This window comes from Ascidia mentula, chromosome 1 (assembly GCF_947561715.1).
Source record: "Ascidia mentula chromosome 1, kaAscMent1.1, whole genome shotgun sequence".
NCBI lineage: Eukaryota > Metazoa > Chordata > Ascidiacea > Phlebobranchia > Ascidiidae > Ascidia > Ascidia mentula.
Genome location: NC_138566.1, coordinates 11,902,412 through 11,924,327, shown reverse-complemented (window position 1 = coordinate 11,924,327; position 21,916 = coordinate 11,902,412). Strand labels below are relative to the sequence as shown.

At 39.2% G+C, this 21,916-nt stretch overlaps 2 protein-coding genes across 8 annotated transcripts; one reads left to right on the top strand and one right to left on the bottom strand.

Annotated features, from left to right (window-relative positions):
* The first annotated feature begins 611 nt into the window (after nucleotides 1-611).
* LOC145887792 (zinc finger protein 277-like) lies at nucleotides 612-21,237 on the top strand. The gene is made up of 13 exons (XM_082979017.1): nucleotides 612-843; nucleotides 1,211-1,285; nucleotides 1,484-1,580; nucleotides 1,651-1,819; nucleotides 2,129-2,303; nucleotides 2,361-2,444; nucleotides 2,629-2,701; nucleotides 2,806-2,851; nucleotides 2,910-3,042; nucleotides 3,099-3,157; nucleotides 20,154-20,250; nucleotides 20,383-20,573; nucleotides 20,713-21,237. The coding sequence occupies exons 1-13, from the start codon at nucleotides 628-630 to the stop codon at nucleotides 20,888-20,890; spliced, it is 1,593 nt and encodes a 530-aa protein (XP_082835143.1). The 5' UTR covers nucleotides 612-627; the 3' UTR covers nucleotides 20,891-21,237.
* LOC145887791 (tripartite motif-containing protein 2-like) lies at nucleotides 3,485-18,473 on the bottom strand. Of its 7 annotated transcripts, XM_082979015.1 has the most exons (16): nucleotides 18,069-18,473; nucleotides 17,768-17,907; nucleotides 15,682-15,740; nucleotides 8,571-9,090; nucleotides 8,127-8,261; nucleotides 7,750-7,908; nucleotides 7,135-7,263; nucleotides 6,673-6,897; nucleotides 6,426-6,539; nucleotides 5,949-6,101; nucleotides 5,211-5,428; nucleotides 4,988-5,135; nucleotides 4,712-4,880; nucleotides 4,529-4,633; nucleotides 4,310-4,474; nucleotides 3,486-4,247 (listed from the first exon to the last, which is right to left on the bottom strand). In XM_082979015.1, exons 4-16 carry the CDS (start codon nucleotides 9,075-9,077, stop codon nucleotides 3,937-3,939), a joined length of 2,538 nt encoding a protein of 845 aa, XP_082835141.1. In that variant the 5' UTR covers nucleotides 9,078-9,090; nucleotides 15,682-15,740; nucleotides 17,768-17,907; nucleotides 18,069-18,473; the 3' UTR covers nucleotides 3,486-3,936. The 7 variants fall into 7 exon arrangements, with proteins under 7 accessions (XP_082835137.1, XP_082835136.1, XP_082835141.1 ...); XM_082979011.1 differs by lacking the exons at nucleotides 15,682-15,740; nucleotides 17,768-17,907; nucleotides 18,069-18,473 and adding exons at nucleotides 12,025-12,063; nucleotides 13,833-14,142 and having other exon boundaries at nucleotides 3,485-4,247; nucleotides 4,529-4,627; XM_082979010.1 differs by lacking the exons at nucleotides 15,682-15,740; nucleotides 17,768-17,907; nucleotides 18,069-18,473 and adding exons at nucleotides 12,025-12,063; nucleotides 13,833-14,140 and having other exon boundaries at nucleotides 3,485-4,247.
* Nucleotides 21,238-21,916: the final 679 nt, after the last annotated feature.

Sequence of the window (21,916 nt, the reverse complement as noted above, 5' to 3'; positions counted from 1 at the left end):
ATAGTTAAGAAGGGAAGATCATGCTTTGTTGAGGTTATCTTATCATAAGCCAAACAGCCGAATGTGAGGCGTTCATAAATGTAAAGGAAAAATAAAACGTGTTTTTGATGCGGTTCAGCCCTTATCAATTTACTCCATGATTGAATGTTAAAAAGCCCTACCAACCCTCAATTTGATGAGAAATGAGTGGGTAACCAAATAAGGAACATTTTCCAAACGGCACTTAATTGTATGTAATTTGGTCAGAAGTCAACCTTTATTGTGTGGTGCAGCATGTACCCTACAGTACTACTAAAACTACAAAAAGGTTTAAATTACAAACAAATTACTTAAATAGTGAAACCAGCAAGAATTGTTTTTGTGCAGGAGGCTGCAAAAGTTTTGCACTATTTTGTGTTGGTATATTGTAAATACTATTTCACCTGTCTGGAAAAATTAGGATATATATTGAATATTGGTTAATATCCGGTGCAGAACATCACTAGTTCTACAACGATAAAAAAAGTTCGGTTTCTTAGCCATTTGTTTGAAAAAATCACCACTGTTTGGGTTTGTCTAAAAATTAATGCCAAAACACTCCCTTAAACATATTTTTTTTTCTGTGCAGCTTGTACAAAGAATTAAGTAATGGATAGTGAAGAATCAATGGAATCTGTAGATTCTCAGCAATTTGATGAAGTTGGGAAAGCACTGGTTCAACCCAAATCTGACAAATCAAATGATGACATGCACATTGTGGACAAATCTGTTGAAAATTTACAATCTGTGGGCAATGGTGTTTCAAGTGAACAAAAACATGATATTAATGCAAACTTTGTTGAACAAAACTCTATACAATGCAAGGTGTGTATAATTGTATGTATTCTAGTGTAAATCACAAAAATTGTATTGCCTTCCTCACTAAACCTTCACTTGTACATGTATAGTATATAGGCCTATCACATTTAATGCCATTTTAAAGACAACATTTTTAAATTTACAGTAAAACTTGCAAATTTCTTGCAACTGAGACATGCTGTGGCTACGTTTACTATTAGAATATATGCTAATTACAAAATAAGATGTAAATTTATTTTTATACACTGAGTTCGAGGTGAATAGTCCACAATTGTTTGGTTTAGTTTTTGTTAAATGTGCAGAATTTAAAGAAATTAAATTTGCACTCCCTATTCTTGTATATATATATGTTTTATACTTTTTAAATTATCAGAATGAAAAGTCACCAGAAGGGGAAAATTCAACTATTACCAGAAATGAGGAAATTTGCAAAGATTCATTGCAGCAGGTTAAAAATATATAATGTATATATGTTTTTGTGTTTTTAAAACTTTCTTTATTAAAACACAATCTTGACTTAATTTAAGGTGGAATGTTTAATTAGTTACTATTATCAAACCTGTGTACAAATTAATGACATGATCATAAAATTTTGTTGACAAAAATGTGATTGAATCATTCTAAATCTGCTTTATGTTAAATGTAGTATGTCTACAATGAGAGTATTGCCGATGATAAATGTGAACAGAAAACTATCCTCCAACCCCTTTTATTACAAGAAGTAAAACAATCACGAACTACAGGTTGTAGAGAAAGGATAATTTGTTTACATCAGCTTTTTGTATAATGTACATTTCAATCTTGAATTTATAGAAGATTTGTGGGAAAAAAAGTTGTCAGATAATGAAACACCTTGTATGTTGTGTGAATACACACAAAAAGATGTTGAGTCCAAATCTTCACATGATGAATATTTATGTCACATGATAGTTGAACATAAGCTGGTTGTTGCTGATGTCAAGTTGATTGCTGATTTGAGAAAGTATGATGATTTTCCACAGTCTTAAAACCCAAGATTGATTTTTTATTTGTTTATGTTTATTGTGCTTTGTGGTACTTACAACAATGTTAAGCTTAACCTTATGAAGTTGTTTTACTGTAAATCTATGAAAATAATATTTGTAGTTTGCTTTTGTGGGGAAAAGTATGTACTTCATATTTATTTATTTACAAGCCACTTAACAAAGGGTTTGTAAGTAAACTAATAAAACTCCAAAAGCTGCTGAGCAACCATTGATAACAATGCTACTGTAACTGATTAATGTTGAGCATTGATTGTGTTTGTATTAAGGTATGCAGTTTACTGGAAAAAGCGATTTGCACAAAGCACACTTGAGGAGTTTTGTTCTAAGATTAAAACAAATACAGGAAGTAAAGATGTGGGTAAATCAGAAGAATATTATCTACTTTGTGATGCTCTTTCTGAAGACAAACAAATCCGTGAAGAGTTACAGCTTTCCAAACTGGTATATATGTGTACCCATTTTGCTGTTTGTGTTTCATATCCTTTGTACAATTTACAGAAGCAACTACTCATGCGTCAAGAATTTGAGCGCAAAGATTGTGGCTTTGAGAGAATGTGTCCATTTTGTACCAAGTATTTTAAGGTACTTGGGTGCAAAATATCTGGAGTTAATAACTTTGAAAAGGAAAGCCAAAGCTGGGATGCTGTTGATCATATTCTTAGTAAATGTTTCGAACTCATACTGGGTTCATTATCAGTACTACAATGAACTGTTTTTTTAAAAAAATGTTGCATCAGTGTTGCAAAGATTCACGTTTTCTTTTCAGGGCAACCGCATTATACTGTTCAATCACATGACTGAGGACCATAATTTTAACATCGGACATCCAGATAATATTGGTAGGCTAAACTTACGAATTATGTTGTTTTTTCTAATTGTATTAAAAAGGCATTTACATATTTATTTTGTACATTTTTTATGTTTTTGAACTTGTGCATTTTAGTCAACGTTCGGGAGTTTCTGGACGAAATACAATCCAAGCTTGATGCGTGAGTCTGAATTTTATGAGGAATTTTAACTTTTGTTTACCCACCCCTCATAATGCAGGTTACAGTGCCTTTTCTGTGAGAAACTTTTTAAAGATCGTGCATCATTAAGAGAACACATGAGAAAAAAAACTCACCGTCGACTCAATCCAAAGAATAAAGATTACGATAAATATTATATAATCAACTACCTGGTGAGTTTCAAATTTATTTTGTTCATCTAGTTTATAAATGAATGTATCATTAAAAGGAACTTGGCAAAAACTGGGAAACTCTGCAAAGTGAATCTGAGCGACTGGACGCGAGCGAGTAAGTACAGTAAATAGGAAATAAAACTTACATGTGATGATGTTGTTTAAATGTTAAAACTTTTTTGAAATTTATTTTAAAAATATTCAGTCTTTGATGTTTTCACATTGGTGTTTATGTATGTAATCATGCAGATCAGATGTATTGTCAAACGTGAAGTACTAGGTTTCACGATTTTTTACCTTTTATTCATTATTTCTCTACAGTTGGCTTTTGATCTTATTGATATTTATTGTTGAACCAATACTAGTTACCCATTGTGGCAACCCAGCTCTGCGCTGGATGTATTTATGGAGCTTAGCCACACTTGACATGACTTATTATTAGACAAGCTCGCTTAGTTTAGTAAGTTTTGTATTCAATAAGCGTTGGTAGAAACTGAAGGGAAATTGCAAAAAAACTGTACAAGGAAGGTTGCATTTGGATACCGTCGTGTTTTTTCCAAATTAAAAGACTGTACAAAATTATGCCGAACACATCACGCGTAAAATGGAGTATTTAAAAATACTGATGTGTTTACAAAATACAATAGGACAGGACTACCGCACGAAAATGAGAAATATCGTGTATGTGGATTGCGTTTCAGTGACGGGCAAGATTTACATGGTAGGCGAAAACAAATATAGGTGGATGGATGTCAAAAATGTCGCAAAAAGCTTTAAAGGGCGATGTCCATTAAGATTTGCATAAAAAATAAGTTTTCCCCTACAAGCACCGCCTCGGCCTGAACTCCCCAGAAATTCTTTTAATTTGTCTTTCGTCGGAAAATTTTAAACAATTTACGTTCCATTCACGATTCCCACTATCGCTTGTTCATTATTGGGGGGGATTTTTGCCGAATAGGACACCTTGCCGCTACTACTGCTGCTCAAGCTTGTACTGCTGCCGTGAATTCCGTTGGTGGTGACAACCTCGTTTGTCTGTTGTATGGTAGGTGTGATGTGGTTTTGTGGGGAGGCAGCGGGTTGAGTAACAGATGTCAAGTCGCTATCACTAGAAGAAGATTTCTTGTTTGCAAGGCTGCGGTTTGGTTTCGACTGAACGTTAGATGTCGCTATTGTGTTGTGGATGCCGCCGTGTATCCCGTTCACTGCAAACAACCCACAGTCAACATTAGTTGCTTCATTTTTACAATTATTTATGAACACTTGCTTTGTTGTTCTGAGTCGTGGTTGGGTGAAGTCAGCCACCAAGAGACTTTGTTGCTCAGCAGATTCGGAAGATCAAATTGGCCTGCAAGTTGATCAAAATCCGGTATCAACGTTGTAGGAGAGATAATTTCTTCCATCGACGAAATGGACGATGCGTTTCGATATTCTGTTTTTCGAAAACCCTTGTATTGTTGTTTGTCAAACGTTTGTCACATCTTACCTGGAAGTTCGAAAACTTTCACCGACCAACTATAATCTTCGGACAACACGAGATTACCGTTCGTTGTTAGTGTGATGCACCATGGAAAGTGGAGGCTGTCTGCTCCTTAAAGGATGAGAAATAGTCATCACTCTTGTGGTGTTTTGAGTAATTTCTGAGAAATTTGGAAATGTAATTGGATACCTGTAGCAATATGTCTCATAAAGCATCCATCTGGTGTAAATATGTCGACTCTGTGATTCCAACAATCTGCCACTAGTATGTTATCATGACGATCTGTACAGATTCCTCGTGGGCCTTGAAATTGGCCTCTTTCCGGTCCTTCCGCCCCAAAACTCAACAAAAACTCGCCCTAAACATTTAAATTATAATGTAAATACAGTTATATGCGACTAACCTGCGATGCAAATATATCACAGACATCGGTGTAATATCATATGCAAATATCAATTCAATCACCTGCGAAGTGAACTTCTTGACACTGCAGTCTCCCCCATCTGACACAATGATGTTGCATTGTGAGTCGCTGGCAACGTAGCGGGGTTCAACTAACTTGCTTTCGCCTTTCCCTTGAGCACCAAACTGCGTCACCATCTTTCCGTCGTCCCTGTCATTATATTACATCCAGTAATCTCAAATATTAAAGTTGGCTGAACTGCGTTTGAAATAACTAATTACTTACGTGTGGATAAATATGCAGTGCTTGCCCACATCGGCTACGACTATTCTATTCACGCCGTCCACAGCAATGCTCGAGCAATTTCCGAACAATCCTTTTCCAAATCCTAAAACGCTCTTGCCTTCGTGAGTCCAAATATGAACTTGGTCCTCACAACAAACAGCGATGTCGTCATTATGAAGGATAGCAATGCCGGCCGGTTTGCACATACGCTTATTGACCTGCGCCCAAAGAAGAACTTGATTGACCGCTCAAATTATTGCCACAAGCAAACAACCAAAAAACTCAGATCGAGCCCGTGATTGAAATGGTTTCCCCAGGGCTTACCTTGCGCATTAAGTTGGATAGCAAGGGATTACTTGTACAAACTTTGGGATTGGCGGAATTTGTACAAGAGCAACCTGCACGTGACCCACTTAGTGATTTCGTTTATTTTCGCTTCGTTATTTTGCCTTTCTAAACACTCTCCACAAGGGTCGATGCTAAAGTTTTCCGCATGATTTGCAGCGAGCACTTGCGAAGTGAGGTTACATTAACATTGCGACTGTCTGCAAATGTGAGAAAGTTAAACACATCTCGGTAAAAGGGCTGTTTATTTTCACGCTTGCAATTTTGTGGCATTCGTATCCCAGCGTTAGAAGCTGCGAAACAGTGTGACGCCAAGCGTGACCTTGCGGGTCGTCTTGATCTCGTGGCGCAGTTACCAAGGTGCGACATTCAAACCAGGCTAACCATACTTACTTCGGTGACGAATGAGTCTTTGAAGTTGCCTTGTTTGTCAAATATTTGAATCTTGGCCCCGTCCTGATCGGCAGTAATGACCTCGTCCACTGAGTTTACGGCGAGGTTGGGAGTCGATTCAAACTCGCCATCAGCAATTCCTTGTTTACCAAGCTACAAGGACAATATTTACAGATAAATGGAAAAACTTGTTCTTCTATAGTTGATGTATTTTTTATGAATATTTTTTATTAACACCGTATCGATCAACCACAGCAGCTTTTGGATTTTCGAATTTGTTCCGTTTATTTTCTGTTTTCACAGCGGCTAAGAGGTTCCAGTAATGCTGCCATGATAAGATCTAAATTTTGTTTGGCTCACATACTGGCTATAACCACAACTACGCACATTGGCATGCCTCGAAACGGCCGAACCCTCGCTCGTGAGTCACTGGACAAGTTAAGTTAATTTGCTACTTGGCATAGGAAGGGCGCTCACCTGCAAAATGAGTTTGGTTTCGGTTGACTCCTCGCGATGAAAGTGAGCTCTGCCGTTGTGTTTGACAACCAAGGATGAGTCGGACGCACAAAAGGAGTCAAGTTGACGAAGAACCTACAGAGACAAATATGTTGAGAGTTTAATTTTGTTGAGACAATTGAATGATTATTAAATAAAAATGCATCGTTTAAAGTAAATATTACATAAAAAGGCCTAACCCTTGCGCAAAATCGGTTAAGTCACTCACTTTGTTAACTTGTTCGTCGAAAGCAGTTTTAAGAATGTTTAGTTTTCCCAGGTTGTCTCTGATAACCCTCACACTCGCATCTGCATTTGTGTCGAAATGAAGGGTGTCAGTTTCTTCACTTTTGTGATAACTGTGGGCAGGATGAGTCTCCAAGAGCTGATGTAGGATTTGTGTCATTTGGTTGTTAAGTCCCAACACCTCTTTTGGCGTCCCATACTCTAACACCTGTTAATAAATTTTGTACCAGTCACGTATTTTGCAATAGGCAAACAATTTTGGGAATTGTAATTTTGGCTGATGTATTCAGTTACCAATATAGTGTGCATACAGCAGGCGATCAACCCTCCCAGTGTGGACGACACAAAAAGAATGCAGGTACTTGCACGTTGTGGCCAGTTCATATTACAACCAAGACCCCGAGCGGATCTTTGACATGCGATACGACTCGCTCGGTCTACTGACCTTTCGAGAAAATTCCATGCAGGAAACCAAAGAGCTCAATTGCATTTCAACCGAGTCTTCATCGGCATTGATGTGTTTGATATCTGTGGCGTGCATGCTGTGCAGTTCGTCGACCAACTCCTGTTTGCGCTGCGAATTAAAGGCATTAGAGTTTGAAATTTATTATGCGAGTATATTTTCAGTGGTTTTTACCATTTGTTTTTTGTTATTACTGTGGTCTCTTTTCGAAGCTTGCGTGCATAAATTTCTCTCGCGCACAAATAATGGCAACGCTTATCGCTCGAATACCTTTGACTGGCACTTTCCGACAAACCTCAGGAATTTTCTATTTTACCTGCGCGCCAGTGTTTTTAAAAAACAAGTGTGCTGTCATGAAGTGTAATTGACGGTTACCACAAGCACAGATTATGTTGCGTGGGATGTAATTGGCGAGTCGGAGGAATGTTCAATTTCAAATTTTATTTTAATCACACATTTCCCGTGACCGGATTGTCCGGAATTTCGCTTAAACCGGATGAAACCTATTAAGAAACAGCGAATCAAGGCACCTGCTTCGTGCCGAGTTTTCGTTAATATTCTCGTGTGGTGGGAACAATGTTGAAGAATTCAAATTACCTTGTGAATAGCGTTGATGAAAACTTCACAGGTTTTTTCGATCTCTTCCTCTACTCTGTCTCGATCGTTCTTCTTCACATGTTTGAGGTCTTTTAAAGTTGTTTGCAAAGTTCGAAGCACGTCTGTTTTCTCTCTGGCGGTTTTCAGGAGGTTTTCAATCTGTGCCACAACAAAGCGTTAATCGAATCGAAAGGGATAAAGTCGTTAACCCCTATACAGGTTTACACCTTTTAAGATTTAGAGTTAAAAGATGGAATTGAAGTTAAGAAGCGTGATGTGCTTGCGGTCACGTTTAAAAACCAAGCTAATCGTTGAGATATCCATCCAACTTCCCGTCATATTTATTTTGCGTTTGAATTTTTTTGAGCATTGCTTACGTGATGGCCTTGATTGAGCACTTCTTCTTTGAGCGAACATCTTCTGTGTCGCGAGTGGCCACATTCCACACACTCGTGACATATTGGACATTGACACGATTGGCAATATATTTTGGCTACCTCCCCATCATGAATCTGAGAAAATCAGACAAAAAAATTAAACACTTGCGAAAAAAAGTTTATTATTGAAGAATCAAGCTGCATTAGCTGGGAAATTAACGCTAATTCTACAAAACATGAAGAGCGTGATGGCATTTCCATGTCCTACGTCGAAGAAAATTGCCGCACGTCAAGTTGCCTTTCATTGCAAGTTTGTCATAATAACTTGCGGTAGGAAGCTATCTGTTAAATAATCGCCGTCTAATCCCGTGCGCAAGAACCTTATCGTCTCTCAGCATCAATCAACTCCACAGCGCGTAACAGATATAACCTCCCACCACTTACCATGCAGTAGATCTTTGCTCTGCTTTTTAGTTCCTGGTTGTGAATCCCCGACTCAAACTCTGTGAGGGAGACGATCTTGTGGTGTCTTGTTAGCTTGGTACGGATGTGCCAGGTTGAACATTCAGTGCATAAAAAATCGGTGCAATCAAGACAGCGCGATATCGCCACCTTGCGGTTATCGTGGTCGCAAGTGTCGCACATTAGAGAGGTTCCATCTTTGTCCTCGCTGCGAATTTCCTTGACTGTTTTTAGCATATCCGACATACTCGAGATAAAGAAGTTGTCCTTGAGACCGTGAATTCCATGAGTAGTCAGGGGTTGCTCGCATCTGCAGGTGGGACATATTACTTCCGTGCTGTTGGGTGGCGTGTACTCTTCAAGACACTTCAGGCAAAACGTGTGTTGGCAGTTGAGACTTTTCGGTCTCGTGTAAGTTTCGAAGCATATTTGGCAGGTAAGGAACTCGTCGTTGATCTTCGTCAACAAGTCGATGGAACTGGCCATCATATGCCCGGCAAACCTGTAACGACAGTAAATATGATCACAACAAAAATCCTTCTTCAATATATTCGCAACGACTTAGGGGGTCATTGTCGTTCTTGGCACTCATTGAAGGCTCAAGTGGGCGAATTGTATACCCTCCTAAACATCTGCCTATTGAATTACCCGCTTCGAGTTTTTGGACTGCTACTTACCAACCAGAGTCACCTAAAGGCAAATAAAAGGAGTACGTTTTGGAAAGACGGTGACCCGGAAATTTGTGGGTGAGCAGCCGCGCCGAGTTTTAGGCAGCTTTTGTGAAGCGCGTGACGTACCAACGTGTCCACCTTGATATTTACCGTGAGAAAATGAATCCCTTGTGTCCCATCTAAAGCTGTCAGTGTTTTGGTTCGCAGAGATTTGTTGCAAATGCAAAAACTGCTGCATGCGAATAACTTTGTGTGTGGCCCCCAGAGCTCAGTTTTTGTTGGCGAGCTTGTTGACAAAATGCCCCTCGTCTGTTTCAAGGTCTCTTATGTAAAGGAAAAAAAGGTGGATCGTTGCGCTTAAACCAGGTGATGTGGCGGTAATTTTGCGTGGGTGGTTGGGTATAGGCATCTAAGGGAGGGTGCACAAAATGTTGCACCACAAACCTGATGTTCTCCTTGAAGATATTGTAGTCTGGTGTCGAGCGCGCTCTTACTCTCGTTGGACTCATGAGTGTTGGCGGTTGATGATAAACCAGTGAAGCAGCTTTTTGCCACTCCGCGATTTTAAGCAAAACGATTTGTCAATTAAACGACTTTTAAGCTATTAGGGTTACCTAAGTCTAAAACAAAATGTTTGTAAAACTCATTCCGCTGGCTAAAGACTCTTGTAATTTGTGCTCGTGCACGTCTCAGAGGTTCTGGCCTAAATTTAAAACCGAAGCTTTGTAACTAAATTAATGCAAAGCTTATATTATATCACCGCAAAGCTTTTTTCGACGTAATATCGAAATACTGTTGCGTGGGAAGCGGGCGTTTCGACAGGCACTTGAAACTCGCCGAACCGCAACAACTGTAATTGCTGAAACCTCGTCTCTCCGTCACATTTCCTGTCTATTGTCAACCTTAATAACAAACTTTCTACAGTGTACAGCCTTGCACCGATTTTACTGTGATTTTGTTTCTTCCCATTCGCCCACGGATATATTTCTTTGCTGGTCGCCCTACATTTGCTGTGGAGAACTGCTGTTCGTGACCAACTGTTGTTACAACTCTTCAAACTATGTCAAACTGCTTGTAAAGCGTTCAACCCCGAACTCAGTGGTGTTTGATTAGATGTTGTTACTGTGACCACAAGGCGCGATGTTCAATAAATCACAAATAGTTACGTTAAGACCAAAACGTTTTTTGTTTATTTCGTTTAGTCTGCGTTAATGAAACAATATGACTCTCATTAAACTTCACTCTGTTGTTTAGCATTGCACAAAGACAAGAGACTGAATTCCTTCCAATAATGTTTGGAGTTACGCAAATAGTTTTCTTGAAGCGTCACAGGTTTGAGATTCCGTGCCTTGACGCACGAAATATCACATTTTCAAATTAAGTCATGATAAAACGTTAAGTGGTCGTTTGCTGCCAGGCGGTAAATTTAAATATATAAACGCAAACCAACGCAAGTACTGAAAAGCTTTAATTAAATCAAAATATAATACAAACCATGTTCGTATTAGTCCTATTCATTAATTTTTTTGATTGTTAGTGCGCGTACACGCAGAGAAGACTGACCTAATCTATGCAACAAACATCCCGTGTCTAGTTTGTTATCACGTTTCTGCAATTAGAACTCGTGCTCCTAACAGAAACCGGGCTGCTTTCTGTAAGCGCAATCTGCCAAAACTCCCACGCTTGTTCCCAAAACTCAATGGGAGTGATCACGAAAGTGCGACCGTGAACATTTTCCCAAAACACCATTCAACCTTTTGCACTTTTGCAGAATAAGCTTGTAAATGAGGAACTGAAAAGAGTTGCTGCAGCATTTGAAACATGCACACAAATATTGCGCGTTTCTGATAAGAAGTTTTTCAAAAACACAAACTGTTAGCTGTCCACTTTGCTTTCTGGCGGGCGCCCTTCTGGAATGCGAACTAGAGGCTCACCTAATTTCAACGAGAATCGCGTTTCCGTTCCGTCTTGCCAAACCCAACTATGCAGATCGGCTCCAACCTCCACTGGCTAACCGGTCTCTCGCTTTGCTCCTACTGTCATTGCCACAGTCTGCGACCTGCGCCTTTTTCAGCTCTTCGCCCACGCGAGAAAGAAATCGGGTGGCAAGTGATGACGTCCTTCAGACGTGCACCGAAAGTCAACAAATAGCCGGTATTACCTGACCTCGCCCAGCGCTATGTGGTCGCTACGGGGACGAAATCACTTCAAACGGTTTGTGTCGTGGCCAGGGGTTTAAAGGAAACTCAATCGCACATTATTACTCGGATACCCCCGTGCTTCACTGCATCATTTCTGTCTGGCATTTCAGCCCAGCGGCACAACACTGCTGCACATAGCGAGATTTGAAAGGGTGAAAGACGCATGTTTTGTTTACTTGACTATACTTGCGAAAGGCGCAATGCGTTGTTGCAATCGGGCCACGTGATTGCGCGTTTTGCAATGTTTGTTTGTTTCGGAGCGTCCGTGTCATAATATCTCCGGGGCAGTACTTCCGCACACAAACATCTTATGTCCCAAATTGCGCGCGTTTTGGTCGAAGTTAGGTCGTGTTGCCGCAACATCATACCGCAGTTACCTTTGTGGGACACCAGGTGTGCGGATTAACAAGGAATCTATTGTCTGGTTCAGGCGCGCCTTTTCTTTCGTCGAAGAGATAAACTAAAAGCATGTCACCCCCTACTTGGGCTTTGCGCAATTTCGTTAACATGTAATTTCGGCCGCGTATTGTGACTGTTTTTTTGTGGTTATTTACAGCTCATCACCTGCAAACGTCATGTTGCTCACTTTGTTCATGGGCTTGGCTGCAAAAAAATATTTTGTCTATTATAAAGATTGTACTTTTAGGGCTTTCAATGTTTAGATGATAAAATTGTTTTACCTGCGCTCGTAAAATATACCAAAGTGAGATTGTGACGAGCAAAGAAAATGTTGCCTCGGGCGATATAAGATTTTAATCGCGATCTCGGGTTGAGTGATGAGAGTGCGTGTGTGATAAGGAGCGAGCGGAAGCGATTGAAGCAAACATGACAAACAACGCTCATGTTAATGTATGTTTGTTGACGAAATATTAATAATCAACTCTGACCGCGGTCATCTTCGGATATGTCAGTCTCTAATCGTTCTCCACTATCCACCCACATGTTGTACCTTCATTGGAAAGGCTTAATTTCAATTCCCTTTGTGTGTGGTCGTTTCAGATTTGCAAACTTTCAGCGCAAAATTAAGTCGCTTCTAACAGAATATTTCTTTTGTATTTTTATTAACTGTAACGGAGATAGTTTTTCGTTTGGTTTGATGTATTTCACGTAACTTGATGGGTGGTGATGTTTTGCATTCAGTGAGTGTCAAGGTGGGAGGTCTCACGGCTTAGTGCGGTTTGTTGATGGAAGTGTGGTATCAACAACCTTCAGTCCATACGCTTAGTTTTGACAACTCTTCAAAAACCACATTTCCTGACGTCTAGTAACACAAAATCAAATGCATAAAACTTGCGTGAAAAATCGCATTTTAGGCAGTGGAAGGATTTTAAGTTCTTTGGCGCCATCTTGTGGTCGGGTGTTTGAAAAATTGTTTTGGTTTCTGTTTGTTCATTCTCTCAGGCGCGACACGTTGTGACGTTTTTATCTTCTAGATTTTTTTTAATGTTGATTCACATGAGAAGTAGTCGATGTGCAGTTTGCACGTACTCATATCTCTCTTTTCAACAGACAAGGGTTTTTCTACCCCTAAGTTGCGGTAATTACGTAACCGTTTACACGTTGGTAAGTTTATGATTCAATCGACAGTAAGAACGAGGTTATTGTTAAAACGTCCGTGCGGTTTGTCTGTTTTTATAGAATTTTGGCGCCAACATAACAACTTGTTATGCTGGAAATGTGCGCATCCAAGACATTTTCTTTTTAATTACGTAATTTGTGAGTATTTGTATTAGAGGTGTTTTACAGTTCGGGTCAGATTTATTAATAATAAATGGAATAACCTAAGTGTTTTTAAGTTCCATGACCCGAAACGCGTTTTTCGTTCTAATTTTTTCTTCCTCATTAAAAGTTTGTTCTCTGTTCTAAAACAAAAATATCGAATCCAATTGGTAAACATGTAGAAGAGCTATTCCATGTTTTTGAAAATTCCATATTAACAGAAAGTTACGACGTATCACAGTGAAATGAATGCATGCATTGTACAATGTTAGGACGCTGTCTTGTCATTAAGTTGTATTCACATCCAGGTTTGCCAGAAAAATATTAATCGTATTTCATGTCGACTAAATCATCTATTGCGTCAGTATTTGCTGTGAATGTATGTAAATGTGGATGGAAAGCAACAAGATAGTTATAAAAAATGACTGAAGCCAGCATTATGTTTGTTGTATGGATGTTTTACTTTTTACGTTTCAACTGCTTTTGACATTTAAACTTTATGGTTGACAATTCTGTAAAGATATCAAATTTGCACCCAGCGACAAAACTTACACCATTGTTCTACAACGCACTCGACCCAAACTAAAGAAGATCTTGTCGGGTCTTAACCCTAATTTAAACCAATTAATTTCTAGAAAAGTTTGGCGACTTACCGGTCGTCGTCTTCTTCGTCCAGTACACAAAGATTACGGTTCATAATATCAGTCATTATTTTAAAAATTGCTGCAGTATTTCATCCGAACTTTTGGTTGTTTGTTCGATGAAATTAAACTATTATTACCTGAAGAAAGCAGCAACGAGATCAAAAAGGTCCATCAAGAAAATCCGTTATTATATATCATCAATTTTACGTCACATTCGTACATTGAAAAATTTATTGTCACACCTTTCATAAAAACGTAAACCGGCATCTGACTGTCCCTCAAATGTATCGCTTAAATGAACAATCGCTGATTTCAAGCAACAACTAAACACACAAGCATTGTTGAAGAGAGAATGTCAGAAGTCGCTGTCTCGTTCGCCCAAACCCATACCAGGTGAAGAATGTTTTATCCTATATGTGCGCCGATGACGTAACGTCACGTCACGCTTGAATACTTGACGCACATCACTGCACAATGGTTTAAACACAATGAGCGCCTTTGTCGGTTAAGCGTAGGATTATCTCGGACCTCACCGACCAACTTGTCTTCCGTGTTTATGTCTCAGAGGCGAGGGATGAGCTTTGCTAATCTGCAATGCGGAGAGGCTGCGGTTGCTAATGCCCCGGGCAAACGGTCGCACAAAGCAATAACTCCACTTGCAAAGAAACTTTAAAATATGCCAAGACCAATCTCATGTCGCTTTCATTGGCCATTGTCTCTCACATCTTTTGCAATATCGTGTAATCGTTGTTTTCTCTTGGGATTATTGGGACACGTTTTCGCGAAATTCTACCTTTCTAAGCTGGTGGTTGTTTCTTATCTCGAAATACGGCTCGCAATTGAACCCTATCGCTTCTCGGCAAAAAGCTAGGTTATGGCACGGGAGACTGCATTCCGTGTTGCAAAGCACCGGTTGCCAACATCTTACAAAGCACTCACCCATCCGCCCGCGACAAATGTCTCCATAGAAATAATTCTGACGCATCGCAACCATGTGACTAAAACTTCAATAAATTTTTGACCAAACGCTGTTATTGCGTGAAGCGGCTTGGTTTTATGATGACGTTTGGGGCATTTTGTAGGTTTTTAAGTAATTTTTTTGGAATTGCCCGAAATATGAAATTGTATAAAACATCAAATACGTCGCGCGAACTTAATATTTAAACTTCGATTTCTGATTGTGCGCATGTAGGTAACAGTTTAATGCTGCGAATGTTGCCAAATGGATTTTGCAAAGCCTGAACAAGAATGGGAATGTTGTTGTTACACGTTTGCGACACCAGAACGACCAATGCGGTGTTGACGGTTCCCGCTATTTTGCGTCACAAAGCAAGATTTGTTGTAAACTTTCCGTCTAATTTGGGTTTCCTACGTAAGTGCATTAGTGCGGCGCTCAACCAAACACCAAGTTTCCGAACTTGTCTGAATGCCTTGAAACAAACGAACCACAAAAATTTTGCCATGTGACGAGCTGAAGTCGCAGCTTGTATGGAAAAGGAATGTTTTAAACTTAGTTGACATCAAACAGACTTCAACAAACAAGTTGTTGAAATTATTATTGACCCTTATTTTCTGAGATAGGCAAAATGAAAATCGAAAAAAAATAAATATACACAGTAGAAAATTGAGAAAGGAGGTGAAACACTTGTACGCCTCTACCGGTAACTTCTATTTGTGCGTTTATTCGCTTGGTGGCGCCTGTACGTCCAAGCTTGTTGTAGTAATTTAATGGTACTTCCATGGTTAAAGTTGACCTTTGTAGGATGTTATTGTATCAATCTCATTTTTTTTTCTTAAATAAATTTCAAAACACACTTCGTTGCTGAATTATATTCACAGACAATACGTGTTTATTTACCTTTGATTTCTGGGACGGTGCAAATAATTTCCTCCGTTTTCTATCCAGAGAAACAATACCTGCAAAGTAAACATTCATTTTTTGGTGGAAAAAATATCACCAAATGTTCCTCGAAAGCCCAGTCGTCGTTTTATATAATTAGGAAAAAATAATAAGTAATCGTGGTTCTCAGACAAATGCCTCGTACCTGTCGGCAAAGTATTTTACGACTCGTCATCTACAAAATCATCACCGAACCACAATCTAAACATTACGAATCGAGGGTTCTAAATGTTCGATAAAAACTAACGTTTGTGGTGTGTTCCAGCCGAACGTTTTTGTCAGGCCACATTTGTTGCCTCTACGTATTTGAAAGTTGACGCAATATTCTTCAGATTGCAAATAGTATTTGCTACGCCTGTGACAAAAAAATTCTACTGTGGATAGAAAGCAACTTATTTACGAAAACGTTGTGTCAGCATTGTAAAAACAAATTGAACATTACACCCAATGTAATCCCGACCTATTAGTCACTGCATAATAGAATTAAGAAGGAAATCCGGTGCTTCGACCTGTGATCTCGAGTCGCCACACCGATTCGTTCGACATTACTCCGTAGCTTTGGGCGTTTATTTACATATCCGGCCTAACTCGCCTATCGCGGTCCGACTCTTTACAATGAGTGACGATGTTGCAGTTTTATCACCTTTCCCCGTTCGTTCGGCACTGAATCTCGATGGTGACTTGCCATGTCAACCAGTTTTATGCAGGATCAAACAAATAGAGGAAACCACCCCGCACCACATCATATTACACCAAGAAACGAGGGGGTGATTTGTGGTGCCTGTCCGTGCTTAGGGCAGCTTGTTATTATCTATTCAGTGCATCCAATTGTGCTCGTTTTGACGCCTGGAGACGTCGCCGGCTTAATTGCTTGGAAACTTAATCTCTCCTTGGTTGCACATGATACTTTGAAACAAGCAAAAATCCACTTTTCGGTATTGTTCATTGTATGAAATGACTTTCTGATGATCGAAAATGACTTTTGCGATATTTTTCTTTGTCTTAAACAAGCATTTTAATGCCGTGTTTTGTTTGTCGGTACGGCACAGCTCATTTAGTGTTGTAGCAAGGTGAAGTGCTGCATCGCCAGTTTTGCTGTGACAGGAAACCGTGATCGAGAACTACCAGTTTGTGACGCACTACCACACACATATTTGACTGTGACGTTTTTCTTTTGTCTTTTGTTGTCACATTTATGTATATGTCGCGTTTCATTTAAGATTCATGTCACACCTTTGACAAAGAAATACGTTGAATGATTGCAAGATGCATTTCCATGTTTAAGTGTAGGGGTATGGGGTTAATTATTTGTCTAACTAGAGACTTTTTGTTTGAGCGCAAATTGGACGAGATACAGGCGTGACGCCCGCATCAGCTTCGCTTGCCCCAGGCAAGAGTATCTCAGTCTCAACAGAACGCTGTCAAGCTCCTTTGTTTTACGCTAATTCTGCCTTGGTATGCGCCCGTCTCGGGCAAAACAAAAGCGAAGGTGAGGTTGCACGCCCGAGGGAGGCAAACCCTTGTCCGTCACCTGCGTACACATCAGCAATATTTGTTGGTGAAAAGTGCAAGAAATATTTTTCGCGAATTTCAGTAAACCCGAAATTGATATAATTCGCTACATCCGCATATCTCACTTTCTCCTCCATTAAGTTTCCGACACCTGCTTCCCTATTCCAGAATAAACATATTCTCGTTTCGGTGTTGTTTACAATGCCACGATTAAATCATCTAATTAAACCAAACTATGGGTATTTCTGATTTCATGGTGAGTTCTTGTCAAAGATTTAAGTTTGTGTTATACACAACTGTTCGGTTGACAACAGTTGGATATTGTTTTGTGAAACCGCATCTTATATTTATTTCGTGTAATGTGATATCAAGCGAAGTTCGATGTTAAATTATGTAGACGCGTTTCTCAACGGTATTTAAGTTATGCTTTCATGTTAACTTTTTTGTCAATAACGAAAACTATCCATATTTTGCTTATGCGGATGATTGTTATTTAGGGTTTTAAATCATGTCTCTATCGAATGCTGCTTACCTTTGCTTGCGCTTATCCTTATTTCATAATTTGCGAGAACAGTTGGATAATCCACAGCGTTGTGTTGTTCAGCACGAAGTAATAATCCACAGGTTGCACACTTACTTTTGCCCTAAGCTATGTTTCAAGCGCCAGGTCAGCTGAAACATATGAGACTGATTTTGTTTATGGGTACCGGCTTAATCTGCTCTGTTTCCGCTGTTTGAGCACCCTGACTGAAACATCGCTTTCTTCGTTTTTGTACACAACTCAACAACCAAAAGTTTCCCGTGAAATAAATCACTTTACACACATGGCTTACCTTGATAATTCCTTGCTTACATTGCGCGAGGCGAATGACGTTGTTGCTTTGTTGGCGAAACTTTTTTTCTGGTGAAGACTGGCACAACAGTTTAAACTAGAAAGAATATCGAGGGTAATCCAAAATATGGCGTTTCCCTGTTTGCTGAATTCTGTTGTGGTGTGTAACTATTCCTATTGTACGCGGTAAAGCATCGTTTGGTTTTTGGCGTATTTAAAATGTTTGTACCTAGACTTGTTTTTTCAACATTCTGGATTAAATTTGTATCAACCTTGCCAGTTCTGTTCACATTTACTCTAATGTTATTACCCGCAAAAATGAATTTTACAAACAAAGTTGTTGGCGATGGGATATAAGCAGTTGCTTCATCTTTCCACTCCCTCTCCCTGCTTCGCCGATTGTCTCTTAATCAAGTGCACATTTTTCCCCTTGAGTAGATCCCAACTGGTCGGTCTCTCACTCTTTGGGCAGTTGAGCGTATCGTCGGGACGTTCTTATCTATGCGACGTTAATCCCGTTACCTTCACACCCAAACCACTTTTAAAGTCATTTCTCTCGCTCGAATAGGATTAGAAATACCACTGTCCTAAAGGTATTGGGCCGTCGACAAACCTTTTCAAAAACGTTTTATATTTATCTGCTGTGTTGAGCATTCCGATGCTTAATTTAGCAAAATTGTAATAATTTGATAGAAGTAATCACGTGATGTTCCTCACTTCAATACTTTCATGCCAGCATCAAAACTACTCTTGAAGGACTTTTTCTTTACCGCTGTTCTCATAAAGATATGCGTGTATTCCCATGGTTTATGCGCCCTAAGATGGCCCAGTTGCTTTATAAATAGCTGAAGCGAACAAGCTAAACACGTTTTCATCCTCTGTTGCGCTTGATTGCCTCCACTGCGATCCTGCGGCTTTCCTTTTTTAATTGTCAGCAAACTCAAACAGTTTGTTGTCTGCGAGTTAGCTGGACCCTCTTGTTGGTCAGCGCTAAAACGGCCAAACTTTGGCGATGAAAAACATCACCGAGACATTTCAGTGTTGTTTAGCACCGCCAGTCACATAATTACTGCTTCGAGACATACCTGGCATCAGACCTTTTCGATTCTCGGGGAAAAAATGCAAAAAATGTGTCGGCCCATCTCAGCTTACCTAGCTTGTCGTTCGACTTAAGCGAACAGTTTTCCTGCTGCACTTAAAGCCGATACAACTTGGAATTTTTGCTCTTTACATCCATTTCAACACCTTAACCCGGGTTGTTTTTTAAACAAACAATACAAAGTTGTTTTGAATAAAAACGCGTGTATTTGCGATCAAATCGCAAAAAAACTCTACTATCAAAGAAAAAAAACTATCAAAGAAATCAAGTCACAAATTGTTCGATTTAGCAATTGTAACACTTAATATATTTGTAGATTTTGTTACAAGCAAGTGCGGCCATATATAGACGTTGAAATGCAGGTTGGCCAAATTTGGTCTGTTTGCTTGTGGAGAAATTCTACAAAACACTGCTGTTTTCATCAGGGGAAAAAACGAATGTTCAATGCGTTCCTCACAACTCTTCATCCAAACGGTTTCACGAACTACCTTGTTTGACGTCATGGCGCACGTAAGCGGGAGGCGATAAGCATGAAATGGAGGTAGACCGGTATGTGGCGCTGCTTACAAGCAAACCATTGTGCGTCTTCTCCCATTGAAACGCTCCCGCTCCTTCCGACCTGTCTGTGGTTATTAATTCCGACCGAATGCCTAAATGAGACACACCTAGTCAGAAAAAGCTCGTTTTACTGGTAGTACTTTAGTAGAGACCTAACTCTCCTTCCTGTAATTTGCATTGAAAACATTTTAATGTTTTACCGACAATGCATGAACAAGGTCTTGCATTGATGAAACACGGTTTTAAGCCCAACTCGAACCGACTAAATTTTCTCTTTGCATTCTGACGCGAGTGGTTATTTACAAACTTATTTTTACTCTTATTATTTTACAAACTTCTTATTTAAAAAAAAACGAACATTATTTTGATAATGCAACTTTTGTATAGTTGTTCGATGTAACTTTTAATGTAAGAAATGTTTTTTAACAGAGATTGGTCGGGTTGGAATGAGGAAAGCCAAACTTGTGTTTGTTTCTTCTGCGATGCATCGTTTGACCAAGCGGAAATTGTTTATACCCACATGAAGGTATCGCAATCTAGTGCATATGATTTAGTAGTCAAATATTTGAGTCCATTATGAGTAAAACGCAAGTGTTTTGGCGTTTTTAGGGATATATCTTTTATTCAAAGTTCGTCTGATAAAATTTCTCTTTAATAGGACGAACACGATTTTGATTTCGTGGGAATAAGGCGTGAAATGCAGATGAGTTTTTACCAACAAGTAAAGATGATCAACTACATTCGACGTTTAGTTCACATCGAAAAGTCGTCGTTAAAACCGGACGAGCGGAAGATTTCTGAATGTGTTTTGGAAAATATTAAATCTTCCACCCAGTGGAACCAACCTCAGTAAGCTGCAGTCACAATGTCAAGTTGTATAAAAAATGAAAGCTTCAACGAAAGTTATTTTCTTATAATATGAAACTTACAGAACCGACACTGCCACAAATAGATTTTGTGTAGTTTTAACTCTCGATGTTGTAAATAGATATTACTTTCCAACGTACGAAAACGATTCGCTTCTTTGCCAACTCGAAGACAAAGATGGATTGTTTGAACCCGAAGACACGTTTGTTATTGGTGAGGATGGAATGGATTGTCGGGCCATCGTAAACGACAGCGTCCTCACAGACCTTGTTGTTACCGGTTACTTCGATGTGCAGTGAAGTAAATTAATTTCTGCGGGACACGTTGACCCTTTTGTCCACCCATGGAATATGTACGGGTAACAGTAATTACTGAGGCGTTTATCTTTTTTGGTGCTTTTCTATTTTCCGTGGGGTTAGTCTTCTGAACAACAGTATTATTTGGTGTGATGACATTGTTTTTTTTGCTTGTGGAATATGTTTTTGTTTGGTGAGCGAATGTTTATTTGATGCGTATAAAACAAAACTAAAGCTGTATGAGTGACTTATATCTCCTGCATTTTGAAAACTATTAAAACATTTTAAAAAAATTGTCGACACATAGTTTGAACAAAGGCGTTTTACATGACTGAATACAAAAAATATTTGTGACGATCAGTCTAAATAAAGCAAGTTTTCAATGTCAACCATGTGTTGTTTTTTTGCACCAATGACGTCAAGAACAACTCTCTGCAAAGTTTCCTGGGATTTAAGATACTTTCGCTTTTGCGTACAAGCAAAAAATACCTCTATGATTGTAATTGGGTTAGTGTTGTTGTTTTAACATAAGTGCGGGGCGTTTAGGTTGCACGTAGAATGTTAAACCGTGACAACACATCGTGCAGGGACCAAAATACGTTATATATCTATATTTACGTATGTTCACGTTAATAGCCGATAGGCGAAAATCTCTTGATGATTGTCGTATTGTCTCACCCATGTTACATTTAAAGAACTGTCAATATTAAAAAAATCGAAAAGCCGACAAACATCAGTTTAGGTGACGAAAACATCAAATCTTTACCAGTTCATATAAACAAATATTATTCTAAGATGATCAGCAGGTTATACTCAAAACCTTGCAAGTTTCCACTTCGGTATGACAGCGACACGCCCACCATCACGTAACAAGAATGAGGCAGACAAGAATTGCGCCAGTTCTTATTCCCCAGTTTTACGTGCAATTAGTCAGCATACACTGATGGTCGTTGATCCAGACAGAGTTTCGGAATGAAAGACGTTCGCAGAACAAATTACTTTTGCAGAATCACTTCGTGCTATCCTTAC